Raw genomic sequence first — 18767 nt, 5'->3', positions numbered from 1 at the left:
ATACCATTTGACCATTTTATTGTGTGCTTAGTTATTACTTTTTGATTGACCTGGATCCCAGGTGAGCTTATTCTCCTGCACACAAGATGGGTGTGATTTCAGCCACAGTATATAAACAAACTGGGGAAATCTGCCCTTACTGAAATCAGTACAAATTACAGGATTTGCCTTGTTTTCTAGGAAACTCTGATTCCTTAGTCCTTTACTGCAATCTCCTCTCCTTGTGGGAGGTTTCATTTCAGTTAAGAAATTAAGGATGAAATAACTACACTTTAAAATAATGAGCAATGATTTAGAAAGCCCTGTCAGTCATCTTCTTCTAGGATACATTACTAGAAAGAGAGCTGATTACTGAAGTACTGAGGCTGGTTTCAGAATGTAATTGCTCAGAGATTTCTCAGCAAGAACCTTAGAGCTGTCACTGAACAGCAGCTTTCAGCATCCAGCCAAACTGGGTTTATATCCTCTCTCAACAGCATCAGGCCTTATTTCAGCTATTGAACCTTTTGTGAATGCAGAGACAAATACACACACTTCCATGAAAAAACTCCTCAAAACATTAATGTGAAGGAATCTGCACTTGGTTTTACTGTTGTCAGTGCATAATTTCTTACTTTTCTGCTCCTTCACTGAACTGTACTTTAACAGATTCTGCAGCATGTGCACCCAGAGTGGTGTCTCCGGGTCACTGAAGTGGTAGGCTCTGACATGCTCATAAACTGATTGTAAGTGCCTGAAAATGTCTAAAAACATTTCCCAAATTGCACTAGAGGAGGAATCTCTTATCTAGTGGTATCCTCTGATACTCAAAAGTGCAAAAATCCATCACAGACTTAGAGCTAAGGGTAATAAAAATTAAAAAAGCAACAGCATGGGAGAAAAGAGCTAGAAGGGTATATTTTTCAAACAATGAAAGTAAACACAAGGCATATTTCTTATAAATTAAAAGGCAGTGGCCTCACAATAACATGAAAAAACTTGATAACACAATGCCAGCAGCAGACTATAAATGTGACACTTTTGGAGGTTGTTTTAGCTCTCTGTGCACAAGACAAAGTGTTTCTTACCCCAGTCCAGGTATTCTCTCACACTGTCCTGTCATTCCAGCTATTAAGTTTTTATGCATCATCATCACTCCTTTGGGTCTCCCAGTAGAGCCACTGGTGTACATTACTAAAGCCAAGTCTGTAGGAACAGGTCTGCTTGGCAGAATGCTCGCTACAAAATTCAGGAGAAAAACTGTTATTTATTATTTTCTTGTCTACTTTCTAAATTATTTCTGTAATTAATCAGTGTGCCAATGTCTGTAATCAGTGTGAAACAGGTGCTTCATGGAAGGTCAGCACAGCAAGCTGTTGCAGGTCAGTGCTGGAGAGAGCAGTCATCTGGTTTTAAGAGGAAGAGAGGGAAGGCCAATTTTGAAAGGAATGATGAGTATTTGAGCATCTACACAATCTGGGTGACAGTTCTGTCATTGTGGTTTATAGCTGACAAAGTTTCAAAGAAAGAGCCTTTTGAAGACCAAATAAAACTGTCAATGGCAGCAAAGGGGAGAAATACAGTATGGATGATAAACAGCAAGGTGAGTGAAAAAAAAACCAACAAACCAACATCCCAAAAAGCTGCAAGTCAGCTTTTCTGTCCATCAGTCTTTCAAAGCCAAGGTTGTAGAGGTAAGATTCCTTTTAACTCCCCCTCCTGACATTTTAAAAAATATTTTAAATAAACCTTCCTCAGGTAAACCTCAAGTTTCCTAGAAAAGCAGTAAGCTTACAACACTTGACTTCTGAATTTTGTTTTAGTTCTCTTTATTCTTAGGATGACAATCATCAGCCTTAATGGCTTTCAGTGTCTGCAAGGAAGCAGGCTTTTCAGAGACTAAGGCCAAGAAAAAACACCCCTTAGGGTCACTGCCGGTCTGTATCAGCACCTCAGGCTGATCAGAGATAAGCAGCTGTGATGAATGTGTGTTTCCCAAAGCTCCTTTGCCAGTTTATCTCCTCCTTTATTCCAGAGAGAGACGTGGTTAATTACAGACTGCTGATGTAAGGAGAACAGATCATCAGGGTTGGGTTTTCCTTCCTTAAAGCAGATGTTTACAGTCACTCCTGGCTGCCCAATGGAGCAAGGAATGTAACTGTTATTCCTCTAGCCTTAAGTGCTTTTTAGCTAGAGTTTGGTTAAGATAATGGACATTTTCAAGCAAAAAAAACAAAAAAAAACTTTAAGTGCTTTCTCCTCTTGTTGAAAATAGTGATAGTAAGATAAATAAAAGGTAAGAGGAGCAGAAAATGAAACATTAAACCAGTTTCATATCCTAAAACAAAGATGAAGTATTAAATTATTCTGGTTATGGTTTACAAGTTAAAAACAAGGTTTTATCCTGGCATACATGACACATGAAAAAAAGATATAAAAGAAGTTTTTTGTTTATTTAAAGGGAGCTGGAGGATGAACTGGCAACCTGCCACTGTCTTTGTTGGTGACAAAGGCCACCCTTTGCCGGTGGGGGGTTTTCTGCTACACATCCCTCTTAACCTAGGTGCAAACACTGCCTGATTAGTCAGTCCTCTGAACTGATTCACTTACAGTTTTCTGGTTTGGCTCCCAGCTCTTCTACTGTCTGCATACTATGGATCTCCACATTGTCAGGGTATTCTGATTTATTGACTGTCTTGTTGTCCACATAAATGATATGTTTCAGACAGGAGATTTGTGGCAGTGCAGTCTACAGAAAAGAAATGAAATTTTTAGTAGTGTACTGACTGAACTGTAGGGTTGCTTTGAGGAGGTGAAGATGATGCCAAATTACCTTAAGTTTGCTCTCAAGGAGTTCCACACTGGTGACCAGATATGATGCTCCACACTCGTTGAGACCATAGGTCACTGCCTCTTCCCCCAGGGTGGCATAGAGAGTGACAACTGTCACAGGGATGAGAGAATACACAAAAGAAGGGTAAAAGTAAAACTAAATGCAAAAGCTCTTACTTTAGGTTACTGGAAAGCACTAAATTGGGAATTTGCTAATTTGAAAATAAAACAGCTTTTGATTTTTCCACATCAGAAGTGTTATGGCACAAGAGACCTCTGGAACAAGGAGGACAGCTGGGCAAGAAGCAGGTCTTTACTAAGAGCATGGTCAAATACTGGAACAGGGTTCCTAGAGAGATCGATGCCCCAAGACTGTCACTGTTTAGGAGGCCTTTGAACAATGCTCTAGGTAACAGGCTGTAACTTTTAGTCAGCCCTGAAGTGGTCAGGCAGTTGGAAGGAACCTATAATGGTCATCTACATCCTCCCAAAATAATTCTCCTTCTTCTATAGCAGAAATTAGCAGAACAAACAGATGCACCAAACCCCAACAGTAACATACAAAGCAATCCCAGAGTAAGAAACTAAGAGCAGGCAGGTGTTCTGCTCCTGAGCTCTCTGCAACCACAACTCAAGGGGACAGGTAACACTCAGACATTACAGGGCATCAGCTTAAAGCTGGGCATGGCTACAGGCAGCTCTTTATACACTGTCAGCTACTTTCCTTGCTTCCATGGAATTAGTGATGGCAGCAAGGCAGAGAATCAGACTAAGGAATCAGACTGTTTTTCACACTGCCAGATTATTTTTAACCCAGACTGGCCACAGGAATGCCATGAAGTGCCTCCCAGACACAATGGAGTTCACCTGTCCTCGTTATCTCTCTACTGAAAAAAACCCTTCTTTAGTATCATTTGCTATCTCAAACTGTAACCTCCAAAGACCATTAAAGGAATTTAACAGTGCTGTGAGATAGGGTTCCCACAGAACAGGAAAAAGAGTAATGTTATACAGGATTTCTTATTGCCTTTCAAAGTATAGGGATCCAGGCCAAATTAACCATAGTCTCCTACTTCAGTAGGAAGTTCATCTCTTCCACTGCTGCTCCTGAACAGCCTCTCTGCACACTCTGCTGTACAAGCTGCTCCTCACACAGGCAGCTACTACTGCTGCTGGGAGAAAAAGAGACAGCCCAGTGCAAGCAAAAAAAATAGGCTGTGGTTCACAGTGTGTTGTGTGCAAAATGGGCACTGGAGTGCTCAGTAACTGCTGCAGCTCACCAAGTTTAACTTCCATTAGAGATTTCTGACAGCTTGAATAAAAAAAAAAAAAAAAAGAAAAATCATACATAATTGTAATGAATTTGAGCAGTTTACAAATGCACCAAAACAGACCACCCACAGACTCTCATATGATTTTGTGCACCATTCTTCTCTTCTGATAACCATTTCATCTTTTGGATGTATAATTTAGGATATAGACAGAAAATACTGTAAAAACATCCCACATTTTGTGGGGAGAAATACAACTGACATCTTAAATGCAACTACTGACATCTTCAGAATATTTAAAATAACCTGAATGATAAGTGTACTATTTTGTCATTTTAACATCTAGATCATAGTACAATAAAATCATAAAATACAGTTTCATAAGTATGAGCAAGTTAATTTTAGGGACATCCACAATGCACAGGATAGACTGAAAACTTCTAAGAATCAGACCATCAGCAGAGAATTTATGACATTCTTATACCTCCAATGACAGGACTGGCAGAGTCAAAATACTTAACAGCCAGATCTGTGCTGAGAACTGGTTCTAAAATCCATTAGAAGTAACCAAGCTGAGCACTCACGAGGGAAGTTGTACTTGAAGCAGGTGAGAGCTACAATCATCCACTCAGCTCGGGTCTCACAGAATATGACAACGGTGCTTTTGGGGGTTAGTCCCAGGGCAGTCAGTCCGTTCCCCAGGCGAGTGATTTTCTCATTTACTTCTTCATAGGATAACCATCTGTAAGTTCCTAGAATTAACTTCAGAGGAAAAAACAATGAATTTTCATGACAAGAAGCTTCTGGTATAGCTCTACTGGCTGATGTGAGTTGGTGTACATAGTGAGTACATAGTCTGCCATTCATTAAGAAATTGCTTTCATTTTACTTGAAGTGGAATGAACAGTGCATCCTGTATATTCTGTTATCCCACAACTACCAGAAAATGAATGCTTTATTAGATGATGACTGAGGAAGAGCTCTAGCATTGTTGAGGCAAGATACAAAGCAGCTGAAACCCAAGTCAGAATTAAGTAAAAAATTACAAGTTTTACCTTTTTGAATACTTTTCCATTTGGTTGCATTTCATTTTCTTCACTCAGAATTTCCCTGGTTCCAAGACAGTCCTTCTTCCCAAACTTTGCTAAAGCATGGTCAAAGAGCTTGTCCAGCGTGTCTGCTCCAGGGATGTTTATGTTTGCTAGTGAGTCCAGGTGAGTGACAGAGCGGTAGGGGCTCCCCGGCTTGTCCGAGATGGGTTTAGCTTTTAACCGCTTTGCCATAGCCTTTTTCTTCTTGGCATTGGTAAGAAAATACCAGGGAATAAATAGCAGCACACTGTACAACCAGATTAACAAGTACACAGGCAGCAAGAGAATGGCACACATTTCTAGCCTAAATTTCATTGTGGGTATTTAAAATAGAAACTCTCTTAGGGAGTTCTGAAGCAGACAAGAGCAAGGCAGCAGTGCAGAGTGGTGTAGGGAGAAGCAACAGTAGGTGAAGCTTAGGTAGAGCTGATTCAGAGCAGCTGCAAAATTTTAGTAACCTTTGAGAGCCAACAGTGGACACCTACGGGCGAAAACCAGTGCCAAGCAGAGAGCAGGAAAAAGAAAGAAAAAATAATTAAATTAGTAATAATATAGTCAGTTAATTAGTTTTAGTTCTTCTAGGAGCTCACTTCAAAAGCATCACTGCACAATAGAGCTGTGAACTGCTCTGGGGATGAAAGAGGATGAATCTTTTCCATACTTGTTTCTTGCATTCCCAAATATTTACTTCTCACAGACTTTTCCCCGCTATTTCTGTTTGAATAGTTCAGGGCTGTTGAGATGAAGTCTGTCCTTCACAACATAATATTGTGTTTAAGCTACTTGAGTAATGACACAATTGTGTAATTATGGGAAAGGTCAACACTTGTTTTCCCATTAAATATTTGTACTACAGAGAAGAGGTACAGCAGATTGCTTTACTGCTTTTCAGAATATTCTATCAACTTCTATTCAGATTAAAATGTATCTTGATATACTCAAAAATAGTATATAGACTCAAAAGTCTACATGCTGTAATCTAAAAACTATATAATATTCCAAAACTGCTTTATTAACTTTGCTCCAGCAACTGCATTTTTAATCTTCTACTTTTCAATGCTGAATGTCAGACTCTTGGAAAGGGATTATGCAGATTTGCTTTTCCAATTTCAAAAAGTACTTCAATACATGCATTTCAAACTCCAAGTATGGAAAACAGAATAAAATCTGACCAATTTAACTCAATTTAAAATAAAGTACAATTTGGCAAGATTTTGTCTGTGTATCAGAAATCTTTCCTCATTAAGGAGAACTGGGCCTAAGTAAGGACTGGTGGTGAGTGGGAGAAAAACAAAACCATCACAGCAAACCCCAGTCAGGGCCAGCCCACTGGCCTGGGACCAGTCTGCCCTGGCATGTGAGAGAGGGGTGGTTATCTCCACCTGGCTGCTGTGCAAACACAGCCTGCTAACACATCACCCACGCTGCACAGTGGGGAAAAGAGAAGGCACAGGTGCCCCAGCCAAGGGCAGAACCTCAGACAGGCAGGGGAGCCAGTGACACTGACACCCACCATCAGAGCCCAGGCTGTCATGGACACCATCTGATAAACAGAATGGATGAGAATAGGGAATTCTCAGGGCTCTATCAAGAATTAAAAGAATGTAGGCACACCTCAAAATACACCTTTATTAATATATTTGCCACCCTCAGGTGATGAAGGAGGCTACAATTAACATTTCAGGTTAAACAAGACAACTGCTACTTACAGCAGACAGAAGTCAAGTAACAGGTTGGTGGGTTATTTAATGAGAATTTCAATATAAGCAGTTGTGTTGTAGCCAATATCAACAGCTTTAAGGTAATGTAAGACTGAGAGATCTGCAGATATTTAAAACAACATGACCACCACACTAATTTTGTAATTACAACTACAGGATAAAATTACTATTGAATGATAGTATAATAAATTAAGCTAAACTAAACTAAGCTCAGACTTGTATGGATGGAAGTATTCTGCATATTTCTTTTTATAAAAAAATGAATGCTACATTCTTTTCAAAATGTACATGTTTATTCTGCTCTGGTGAGCCTCACCATCAACCTCAGCAGAAAAGAGATCAGTTTACTTCCCAAAGCTCCAGTTCTCTAAAATGAAGGATTATTGGTTTATAACACAAATCTTGTATGACACTTTCATCCCAGTTAATTCAGTGCTCCAAAACCAGCAGCTGAGTCTGCATTCAAAGACAAGCTAGCCATGGCTCTAAGACATGGTAAGGAAATGTCAGGACGCACTCATGGTTACACATAATGCTACAAGTTAAAACAGACCCCAGGGGGAACTCTGGCTGCTCCTCACCTTCCATCAATGAACATATGACCAGGCACACTAACTTGGATAAAATGCAGAGTTGTTGGAGTACTGCAAACTATTTACCACAATGAGACAATACCACAGCTTTTCTTTGGGCTGCACAGGAGCTTGTTCAGAAGTGGTGCTACTGTGAAACACTACTGGCTAATAACCAAGAACTGGCTAATTTAGGAAGGGAGGAGAGGAAGGCTGCATTTCTTTAATTCTGGAATTTCAAGTTAATTTGTAATACTTTTAAAAGTGTTTCTAAAACCAGAAAACTCAGCTAATTTATATATATTTGTAGTAATTTAAAAGAGAATCACATTTCTATCCTGGCAGAAATCAGCTGTAATTCTTAAGAGACATCAGGTGGGAAAACTTAGTGAGTCCCAAAAAGAAAACTGTGGCTTTTTCCTTTGAACATGCTCATGCAAAACCTCACACACACATACAGACACACACACAGAGGTGTACTTACAAGGGATCTCAGTGATGACTGAGGTTTTTTCAGTCTTGATTAGACCTACAGTAAAAAAGAAAAAAGAACATATTAGAATTTGGGATGTTTTTTACCTTGCAGAAAGGAGGAATCTTTAGAACTTCCACCCTACTGCCTCTAAGAAGCACAAGCTATGAATTCAGAAAGAGGTACAACACAACCCATACAAGGGAGAGCAATCACAACACAGGAAAAGATTCAGCTTCCAAACTACACTGCACAGACAAGAGATGAAGCTGCCAAAAAGGAGATGAACTTTATGCGACACTACTTCCTCCCTTTCGTATTTAAACATGTTCTGAATAAAATTATGAACAGAAGCTTAATGCACTTTAATTACCAATGAAACCCAGAAAGACAAGGAAGAGACTTTCATATTGCATATGGTCCATTCTTCTGACTCAAGGCAGAACAAGAAGCCCTTTGTCACTCTTGAGAGATGACTATCAGTAGAAACATGAACTCAGGACTACCCATGGCACACACTGCCCAAGAGAACATGAAGTGGATTTGGGGTATTGAGGTAAGAGAAGACTTTCCAGAACAAAAGCACGTTTATAGAGGCAGTGAGGCCTCACTGGTCCCATGACCAGTGTCATAAAAGATGGTTGTGTATAACTGCAGAGATAAGGCTCCAAGAGGTCTACTGCAGAAAGCTTTAACTGATGTTAAACCTAGTTATATTTTAAAGGTCTTCCCCATAAGTCTAAGATTTTAATCAGTTTTTACAGACTGAAACCGAGTTAAATGTCCCTTGCAAAATTCTCCTACAAAGATTTTCTCTTGAAATATAAAGAAGAGGTGCTAGAATGTTTTTAGAGTTACTGGCATCTGCATGTGGCTGTATAAGATTTTGATCCATTGCAGGATCATCCCAAACTCATGCTAAATAAATATTTATCATCTCTTAAATATACTGCATATAACAGACTGACATACTCAACATGCAAAGGTATCTCCATACCAGTTGTATTCAGTTAGAAGCCAAACTTAGCTACTCAAATTATACCTTATGACTTCAATCTCCTACTTAATTAGACTTTAAGAGAAAGGATGAGATGCAATGCTCACGTCAATGCACCATCAAGGACACTTCAAGGTAAGACAACTACGTATTACTAAAGTATAACAGTTATGTTCTTTATAAATTTCTCATTCCTTACAAGTAAAATTTAGCATTCATGAAAAATTTCACAAAAGGATAAAACCGGTATTTAACACTGGAATATTTAGAATATGTAATATTTTCTATTGGTTTACAAAGCGTATTATTTCTCTTGACTGTTGAGCAGAACAAGCCTCTTCAGATCCTTATCTAGCTGTTTTGGAAACAGCAGAGCTCCCAGTTCTTGGTGCAGGAAATGCACATTCCCAGAAAGAGCAGTGTGCGTCAGGCATGACTACAAGAAAAAATGAAACCAAACCAAAATAGATGTTGTATTTATCTAGGAGAGCCTAGATAGCTGGTTTTCAGCATTTCCAAAGGATTTTCCTCTGGTGAATCAGCTTCTCTGAGTTTTGAAGTGGTCTAGAGTTCATTTAACCTTTGCAGTGACATGTTACAGTGTTCATGCTGGAAAGCTCACTCATGAGGTAATGTTTCACTTACGGCTTTTATATGCTGGGTGTTTACAAAAATTCTACAGTCCAAGTTTACTCCTGACTGACACTGTACTTTATGGGCTGCCAGAGATGGAAGAGATGTTATCTAAGTATAATCTGAATTTTATATCCTTAAATAAAAGTTTCAGACAGATAATATACAACATTCTATTCCTGTCCTGTAGCCAGGGTCATAAAACAGAAATCAAAGCACATGTTCCAGAACAGAAGGGACATTCCTCTCTTCCTAATTTATCTTAAAGCTAAGAAACAACTAGCAATTATATTTTTTAATATAGAAAAGACTTCTTTTAAATAGTTACAAAAGCTTATGGGACTAAGTAAGAGCAGAAGTGTGTATGGGGAACAGAGAGAGGGTTTATGCCTCTGGAAATTACTATTCTCAGAGGAGGAAATGCCTTAATCTTCTCTGCCTTTGACTCTCCAAACTGATCAGAATCAACTTACTCAGCATTTACACACACTACTGGAATTTTAAAGTGTAATTCAAAATCAAATGAAGTACCTGTAAGTAGAAATTTTATCCTATGTAGTTTAACTTTAATAAGGCAGCAAATAATTATCATCACTAGGAAAGGCTTTAATTAGCCCAAGCCCAAGACTCTAAAGGCTTAATAGTGAAGGTATTTCAACAGCACTGTTTACAATCCTTCCTCTGGTGTTAAAGAGCTTGTCAGGGATCCAATTTACCATGAAATAGCATGTTTGGAAGAAAACACAACTTCATTTTCTGTCTGCTTCAAACACAATGTTAGAAAAGTAATCTGGTAAGGAAGATGACATTAGAGAGGACAAGGGTTGTGTTCTAGTTTGTGAAGAAAACTGGAATCTGCAAAGCAGATTGTTTTTTGTTTAAAAGCAACACCAGAGGAAGTCTGGTTCCTCTGCACCAGAGCTCTTGGAGCTCTTGCCAACTTCAAATGGAGACACAATTCTAACTTTAGTGGAAGTGCTCAGGGCTGACTCCTGTCAGGAAGTTCTGAAATCTTCCAAAACAATCCAGTATGAGTAAGTAACAACCATTTCTACAATTTCTCTAGCATCCAGGCAGATCTAAACATTTTGGAAACTACAGTGAGCATTTAGGATTTGTAACTGGAAAAGTGGTTTTACATAGTAAAAAAAAAAAAAATTGAGTTGACCGAAGTATGTGGGTGTTCAGTTACTCAGTTTTTGGAAAGGAACTTTGTTGGTATTTAGTCGTTCTGAATTTGTTCCAGTACAGGACAGAACAAGGCTGGGATTTCAAAAAGAGATGACACAAAACAGATTACTCCAAGGGTAAGAAATACCACATAGCAAGGAAGATTCAGCACAATAAACAAATGAGTGCACAGTGTCAGGCTCACTGCAAATTTTGATTTTCCAGATTTATACCTAACACACACAAGAATGAGAGAACATTTCCACAGCTGAGAAGACTGTATGAAATAGCAGTAAGAGTAAGAAGAATCTGGTGGCTAATTACAGCTTAGTTGGGGTTACAAAGATTGAGGGAAAAGAAACCGAAGGAAATGATTCAGTTTTTGCATCATGTCGGTGCTTTTATAAAAACAAACTCCAGCAATATTAATGCAAGTTACTCACAGAAAGAAAAATTAATTTTTTTATCCTCACAGGCAGATTTCTACATATTTTCCACTTGCACATTTTGATACATCACAAAGGGCAATGAAAATCCAGAGAAAGCCTAACCAAACTTAACCAATTTTCAGAAGTACTTCTGTGCTCTGGCAATGCAATAGAAGCTCAAAGCCTGAGATTTTGAGAGCTCTCACTACGCCTGTACAGCGTAAATACTGGTACCTATGTCCCAACACACAGGGAGAGGGGAAATCAGTTGTAGTGGATCCTGATACAAGTTTAAATATATACATTCTACTTGAAATAGCAAAATCACAAATAGCCTTAGGGAACTATGTTACTCTTACTGCTGCTTAATACAATATTTTACTCAGCTAATAGCAAAGGTAATATTTATTTTTGGTTTCAAGAAAAATATTATTGTTGTCCTTTATGTTCATTGCTTCTGCTTACTGCCTCAGAACATATATGCACTTAAAGTCAATCAGGAAAAAAAAATAATCAATTTCTAAGTGTCAAACATCTATTTCTGCAACAAGTACTGTAGTGCAAGCCAGCCCAGCCACACTGACCCAGTAGTTCTCAATTACCTAAGAGCCGGGTGTGAAACCTCTCTCCTAATTTGTAACATGAGTGCAAGCAAATATTTGGTGAAAGGGTAAGAGCTGTTTGCATGCCCCAAAGGCAGAAAACGTTAAAGGCCAAGGCAAGATTTCACAACTGAAAACTGTCCACTGAGACTACAGAGAATTGGGAAAGCACTTCCTGACCCACCTGTTCCTTTGGCTGCCCTCCAGCAGAAGGTGCCCCGTGGGTACCTGAGGCTCTGACTGCAGCACTGCCTCTCCTGCAGGCCTGTGCTCTGCTCTGCTCACAGCCTGGGCTGCACAGGCTGAGTCACAGAACCATGGAATGCAAAGGGGTTGGAATGGACCTCAAAGCTCATTTCCCTCTATCCCCTGCCCTGGGCAGGGACACCTTCCACTAGAACAGGTTGCTCAGGGCCCCGTCCAGCCTGGCCTTGAATAACTCCAAGGATGTGGCATCCACAGCCTCTCTAGGCAGCCTGTTCCTGTGCCTCACCACCTCACTAGAAAGAATTTCTTCCTATTACCTACACTAAATTTTCCCTTTTTCAGTTTGCACCCATTCCCCCTTATCCTGTCACCACAGTTGCTCACAACAAGGCCCTCTCTGGCTCCCCTGAAGGCCCCTTCAGGTGCCGGGAGGGGCTGTGAGGTCTCCACACAATCTTCTCTTCTCCCAGCTGAAGAGCCCCAACCCTCTGGGCCTGTCTCCATAAGGGAGGTGCTCCAGTCCTCTCAGCTACTCCATGGCCTCCTCTGGACTTGCTCCAACAGCTCCAAATCCTTCTTATGCTGCACAGCCCAGAACTGTGTGCCATAGTCCAGGCTGGGTCTCACAAGGGCAGGGCAGAAAATCACCAGGTCAGTCTGAGTTACACACTCACCGTCACTGCTGACAAACACAGCTGTTTCAGTATCTTTTTCTATGGTATAGGAAGTGAGAGACACCTTTCTGTTTCACTGGCATTTTAGTTAATGACTAGGCTAAAAACTGGCAGCTTGGACAGAGGGTCTTCCAGAAGAAGATGGAGGAGGAGAAAATGTGCAACTGAAAAATACTGTTATTACCAGCACCTACAAAATATATTTGGACTAAAGAGAAAAAAATACAAAGAAAATACATATTCTATAGTAATAACCAAGTATTAGAGTGTGATCCCTCAATATATATCCCTGTCTCATCAGGCATTATGACAAATGTTACTTTGCTGTTCCAACAGCAGAGATAAATGTACTGTTTCCACCCAACTTTTTTAAACAAGGACATGAAAAGACAAACAGTACAAGCAAGGACAAATTTCGGAGGACATGCGGCCACAGAAGACTTCAGCAAAAGCTCTGTAAACAGCCTAAGAAGAACTGATAATCCTCCTTCCCACACACAATAAATATACAATGGACAGACTGGCTAGGTCTGTGTTTAGCTACACAAGCATTTTGCAGTGGAAAGGTTGTGACTTGCATGGCTCTGATGATCCAACTAGTGAGATTTAAGTTATCATCATCATTTACTTTCCAATTCTTTCTCAGTAGCAAACTATTTCACAAAAAGAGAGTGTAGATCAAATCAATTTGACACTTACAGATGTAAAGCCCTGTTTGCCATCTCTTCCCCTGCATTTTCAGGGCACAATGAAAGTAAATAAATGATGTACAGTTGGTGCCTATATAACTCTGACCTGAGTTACAAGGTGCTTATATAGCTTGAGTTACAAGATATCAATATAACCTGATATATCTATATAACCTGTTATCGACATAAGCTAAATCATGACTTTTTATATATCTGTAGAACCTCAATCATAACTTTTATACCTATATAACCTGAAAAACTTATCTATACAATGTAATGGCTAGCTAGTGTATACCATACTGTGAGTAGTATATACTATACTATAATAGTATATGGTTAACTAGTTGCTTAATGTTGAATAGACAAAAAAGAAGAAAAAACTCACCAGGTGGATAGCTTGAGAGATAGATAAGTTTAGCAGTAATGAGAAAGTGGCAATTGCAAAGCAAATTAGCCACAAAATAAAAAATTTAGACCAGTTGAGACCAGACAGACCAAGAAGCTCCATAACTGCACATGCTCCAAAGACAAAGCTGAAAAGTTCAGATGTGAAGAAGACTTTGGAAGCCTTCATCAAAGACCCCCCATGATCCCCAAATCAGGGAGGCACAAGTGCAAAAGAACTGTCTAACAAGCATGAGCTCACACCATGTAAATTAGTTCTGGTGTGTATGTGATGGTGTTGTAGTGACACAGTGACACTGAGCAACACTTACTGCATAAATGCACCACAGCACTTGACAAAGCTGGGTGAGTTAGGAGGAGAAATCCCCTCATCCCAGCACTGCAACAGACAAATACCTGCTCTATAGACACTGCTCTATGGGGGTTTTATTTCCAGCCCATCTTTTGGGCATCACTGTGTTTTACAGTTTTCAAAGCCAGATGTAATATTCCTGTTTCTGGCATATTACTGGAAACTGCAGATAAAGGTTACATTTATACTTCCTAACTAATTTTTTGCTTCCAATTGCTAGGTGCTTCCCTGGGCCTGGTGACATTCTTTTTAATCTATTTTCAGATATTGTCAGCACTAGAAACATAAGCATTGACAAATGCTTTGTGTAAGAATTCTTAAACTCACTGTTCAAGAACTAGGGTGCTTATCTCTCCCTCAATGCTTCCAATGATCATTTCAACAATAGCCTTTGACAATGTAAGGAAATTAGGATGCCATGTGCTTTTTGGTTTGCAAATAAAGATGGAGAAAATAATCTCTCTGGGTAGGTGTTTTTCAGAATTTGATCCACAGAAAATGTATTTATGCTTGTCCCAGTTCTAAATATAACTCTCCATTCCTTCTGGGAGCCTGACTGGCTCTTCAGCTTTCATTTTGGCAAGAAATGCTGCCATCAATCTTACATTTACCTTCCTTGCTTTTCAGAAACTCCATCATCTCTCATCATTCACATTAGGGTGTCTTCTTCTCAGACATGGGTCATAATTTAGGTAGTGAAATTAATTACATACTTTAAAAAGGAAGAGGGGAGAGTAAATGCTCCTCCTTATGTACTGCACCAGTAGTCTTTTGTCTACCAAAAAGCATACTGTAGGCTGGGAGAGATTTTTCTAAGCTTTGTATGGGTTTTCCAAAATTCCGTAGGGACAGTCAACAAGAAGAGCATAGAGCTGGGAAATACACCATCCTTTTTCTCTTAGGAGCTCATATTCAAATGCAAATTCCTCCCTTTTATTGACTAAGAAAAAAAAATAATTAAGCTTTCTTATTTGCATTTTGAAGAAATTCTCTCCTTGCAGGCATTCTGATATACAGATGACTGGGTGTGCACTTAAAAAATACAAGTTTAAGAAAGTTGCCCCCACCCATGGTCATTTGAGATGGTAGCCCCTGAGATTTCAAGCATGAGTCATCTCTATTTTTCATTTTCATTGTGTAATACAAATGCTTTGAGGGTCAATAAACAGTAGGAGCCTTGGGAGCAACATAGTTTAATCTTGAACAGATTCACAGTGTCTTCCAGTGAAAAAGTAATGATGTTTTTTGTATGTTTAAGGAACTGAATTTTATTGTAGTCTTAATGCAAAACTTTAGCACAGTCTGTTGCTTGGTTCATGTTGAACTACCCCATTACTTCCTAGCTAAACATACCTAGATTCATTTATAAGTATTCATCATCTCTGGATTCATATGTGGAATTCCCAAGTTGTCACTTATCTAAGACAGGACTATATACTGCAACTTTTGCTGAATTGACTTTAAACTTTTTGTGAGTGAACTTGCTTTCTGCTACTTTCATGTGCTTTATGGTAGACCAAGATACCTTTAGGGTACATTTCTGTTAATAACATTATTTGGCATTTTCTGCCAAGGAAGGCAATTTTACTGCCTTACTGTTTCATAACAGTTCTTTGATTTTTATCTGCATTTCAAAGAGGAAGTGAGGTGACCAAACAAATCCCATTACATTTTCTCCTACAAGGCAAAGGGCACATTCAAGTTTTTAGATTTAACGGTTCTAAAAAATATTTTGTTCAAAAGTACTCTGAACATAATCATTCATACTAATGAGAACACAGCAGAAACTAGCACAATTCAAGATGTCTTCAAAAAAACATGCAGGGAAAAAATACCTCTGAAATGGTTTTAAACACCAAAGTTTTGAACTTTACCACCCCCCAATAAATGTGCATTGCATCTCTTATTTACAGACAAGAAAGTGTTTAAGGTGTACAGTTGCAAAGGCAGAAGCATTTAATGTTCTTACTCCAAAATATCCAAGTGCCATTTGCAAAGCAGCAGAGGGGCAGAGGATCACACGCTCCAGGCCTGAGCTGGAGCTGGCTCTGGCCAAGGAGCTGTGTAACCACATTTCCATGGTCATAGCCATGTCCAAGTCCTATCCCTCAGCAAAACACACTAGCACAGGACAGCTGGGTGCTAGCACAGCCACAGAGCTTCCTGAAAGAAATTTGTTCAGATCCCAACAGTCCAAAAGACAAAAAAAGTGTGTGTGACTATTTGCAGCAAAGCACATAGCTTTGATGCCATGACTTTTGTTATTTATTTAGCTAACTGGATAATTTTGCATTCAAATAAAGCAGCAGTCACAGTAGCAACTGCAGAAGAAAATCTGTGCAGCACTAGACTAAACAGAGAGTAAAGGGGTCTCAGACAAATTCTGAAGGAAGTTTCAAGAGGAAACTGACGCTGTTGACCATTCTTTCAACTTATTTTTAGGAACTTTTTGTTCTGAAAAAGGGACTGAAAAATCCTTAGCATGACACAGTGTATCACAACAATAATTCATGGTTAGTAATAAAAAACAATTAGTAATTTTGTTTATTAACAAATGCAAAGATACTCAAAAAACTAACACTGTCAGAAAATGTTTCTAATTCAACTTAAAAATCCACAGTCCCCATTTCAAGTCTATCAGATTGATCCTTACAGTGATGGGAGGACAAAGCTCCCTGTTGAAGTTTTGAGTAAGGGTTATTTAAGGGCCACTCTAGTTATTGTCAATCTTGCTGCTCACTAACAGACACAAAAAACAAGTCACTTTACCTTGAACAGAGCTGCAAATCAAATGTATCTGGGTAAGCAGGTTGATAAACTCACAAAAAAAATCTAGAAAAGAAAAACATAAAATAGTGAAATTCTTCGGCCCTCTTAAATTACAAACATATCTGAATAGACCACTCAACCCAAACCTTTCCTGGCTTGGTAACAAGACCTTTGTCAGGTGTTGGTTGTCAATGCCATTTGTACAAAGGGCAAACACTACCTGCTCCTTGAAAACATGGAACAGGGTGTAGGTCAGGGCATACCATTAGAAACTCATTACATTATCATTTTCAATTTCTACCTCAGTTTTATGTTCTGAGCACCTTCAGGAGTTTGAGTGATGTAACATGGTGCCAAAAGCATGACAGACAAAAAGTTTTCAGGTGTACTCACAATGGTTAAATCTGACATCAGACTATTTTTAACAGCCTCAACAGTAAAGCTTCAGCAACCCAATAGTCAAAGCTTACCTTTCTGAAAGATATATCTCATTAATGCTATGCAATTTACAAATGCAAATCTCATTTCAGCTAACCAGGAAAACTAAAAGCTAAGGGGTAATATGTAAAAAATTTCTCAAACTATTTGTTTTGTCCAAGGAAGACCAATGAATCAACTTAGAGAAACAGACAATAGAAACCTTTGCCACCATTGCCTTTCAGGGAATAACACATCCTCCCTTTACCTTTTCATCCCATACCTGGACATGGACCATGATCCAGAAAGGTGGGAAAACAGCTGGGGTGGTAAGGTGATCAGGACAGAGTCTTACACAGCACAGTCAGAAATATGAGCATGTGGTCATCATTCATCAAACTACCTCTGAGCATGCAAATAACCTGAACTCATTCAGGGCTATAATGAGGGTTTTTTCCTTCAGAAAAAAAGACAGAAACTGCCGGGTGTTTATCATCTCTCCTCCTAGGCAAGTTCATGGAGCCATAAAACATTCTGCATAGGTACTGTTATTGAAAGACATGCAAGAAAAGCAGGCCTGAAAGAGCAGCCAGATGGAGAACTGGCAATCCCAGGATGGCAAAATGCAGCACACTCCTACAGGGAGAATGCTCTGCATAGTTTTCTAAGGCATAACCTTGCTCTGAGCCCTATTTCCCCACAGTCTCACCCTGCTTTTCACTTAAGCACAGAGAGCTTAGTTTCACTTTCAAGCTGTTCCTCTTGCCTGTGGCAATACATTTCATAAGGAAAGCACTTTTGACTAAGTTGCTCAAACAGAAGAGCACATAAAAATGCAGAAGTATTTGCATGCTTATAAAATAAACAGATAATCCATTTTCATAATAAAAATTATATGCATCTATCAAACAAAGGCACAAAACCAAGGCCATCAAGTTCAGTATTAATTTACCCTGTATAAATACACAGCATGAATCAGCAGCACACATTATTGCCTTCATGGAAAGTAATGTGTAGAATGACAAACTAATGAGCTACCATGAGCAGATAGAAACTACTCTGTCCTTCCTACTTCTACATCTGATGCAAAAAGACCACAGATACCACAAACCAAGATCTCTTCCTTCTTTTTTTTTTAATTTTTGTATCACTTTGCTCTTAGTTGACATTACCACTAACTGCTTACTCTTCTACATAACATTCAAAGCTATAGAAAATACTTTGTAAAACTACAGGTTACCTATACAGTATTGCATTTCTTTCAGTATGTGCATTTTCATTGTGTAAGAAAACCAAAACAAAAAGTGCCATACTAGGAATAGAAAAGAGGTTAGAGAGGTTAGTACTCAAAACAATTTTTAGGATACATCACAGCATCAGCAAATTACTTTGCTGAATTGACAAAAACACGACCTAAGCGTAAGGGAGACTCCAAATGAGAAGTGAACAGTGCAACAAGGGGGCTGGTTCCCTGAGTCTTCCACTT

At 39.1% G+C, this 18767-nt stretch overlaps 1 protein-coding gene and 1 long non-coding RNA gene across 11 annotated transcripts in view; one reads left to right on the top strand and one right to left on the bottom strand.

The window, feature by feature from the left end:
• The window catches only part of ACSL4 (acyl-CoA synthetase long chain family member 4), a 43872-nt gene that overhangs the window by 9768 nt on the left and 15337 nt on the right, over positions 1 to 18767 (bottom strand). For 2 of the 10 annotated variants that reach the window (XM_059859398.1, XM_059859397.1), the window contains exons 2-8: positions 16865 to 16927; positions 7951 to 7995; positions 5138 to 5654; positions 4667 to 4844; positions 2813 to 2922; positions 2590 to 2728; positions 1068 to 1218 (exon numbers count right to left, since the gene is read on the bottom strand). In XM_059859398.1, coding sequence (XP_059715381.1) covers positions 1068 to 1218; positions 2590 to 2728; positions 2813 to 2922; positions 4667 to 4844; positions 5138 to 5488 — 929 coding nt within the window. In that variant the 5' untranslated portion in view covers positions 5489 to 5654; positions 7951 to 7995; positions 16865 to 16927. The remainder of the gene's footprint in view (positions 1 to 1067; positions 1219 to 2589; positions 2729 to 2812; positions 2923 to 4666; positions 4845 to 5137; positions 5655 to 7950; positions 7996 to 16864; positions 16928 to 18767) is intronic. The other 8 variants (XM_059859406.1, XM_059859404.1, XM_059859401.1 and 5 more) reach the window with 5 other exon arrangements.
• On the top strand, positions 1213 to 8291 carry LOC132333878 (uncharacterized). The gene is made up of 2 exons (XR_009488279.1): positions 1213 to 1582; positions 8053 to 8291. It is a non-coding gene; the product is annotated as an uncharacterized LOC132333878 (long non-coding RNA).

This window comes from Haemorhous mexicanus, chromosome 14 (assembly GCF_027477595.1).
Source record: "Haemorhous mexicanus isolate bHaeMex1 chromosome 14, bHaeMex1.pri, whole genome shotgun sequence".
Classification (NCBI taxonomy): domain Eukaryota; kingdom Metazoa; phylum Chordata; class Aves; order Passeriformes; family Fringillidae; genus Haemorhous; species Haemorhous mexicanus.
Note: the sequence above shows the minus strand (reverse complement) of the source record. Positions and strands in the feature narration are given on the sequence as shown.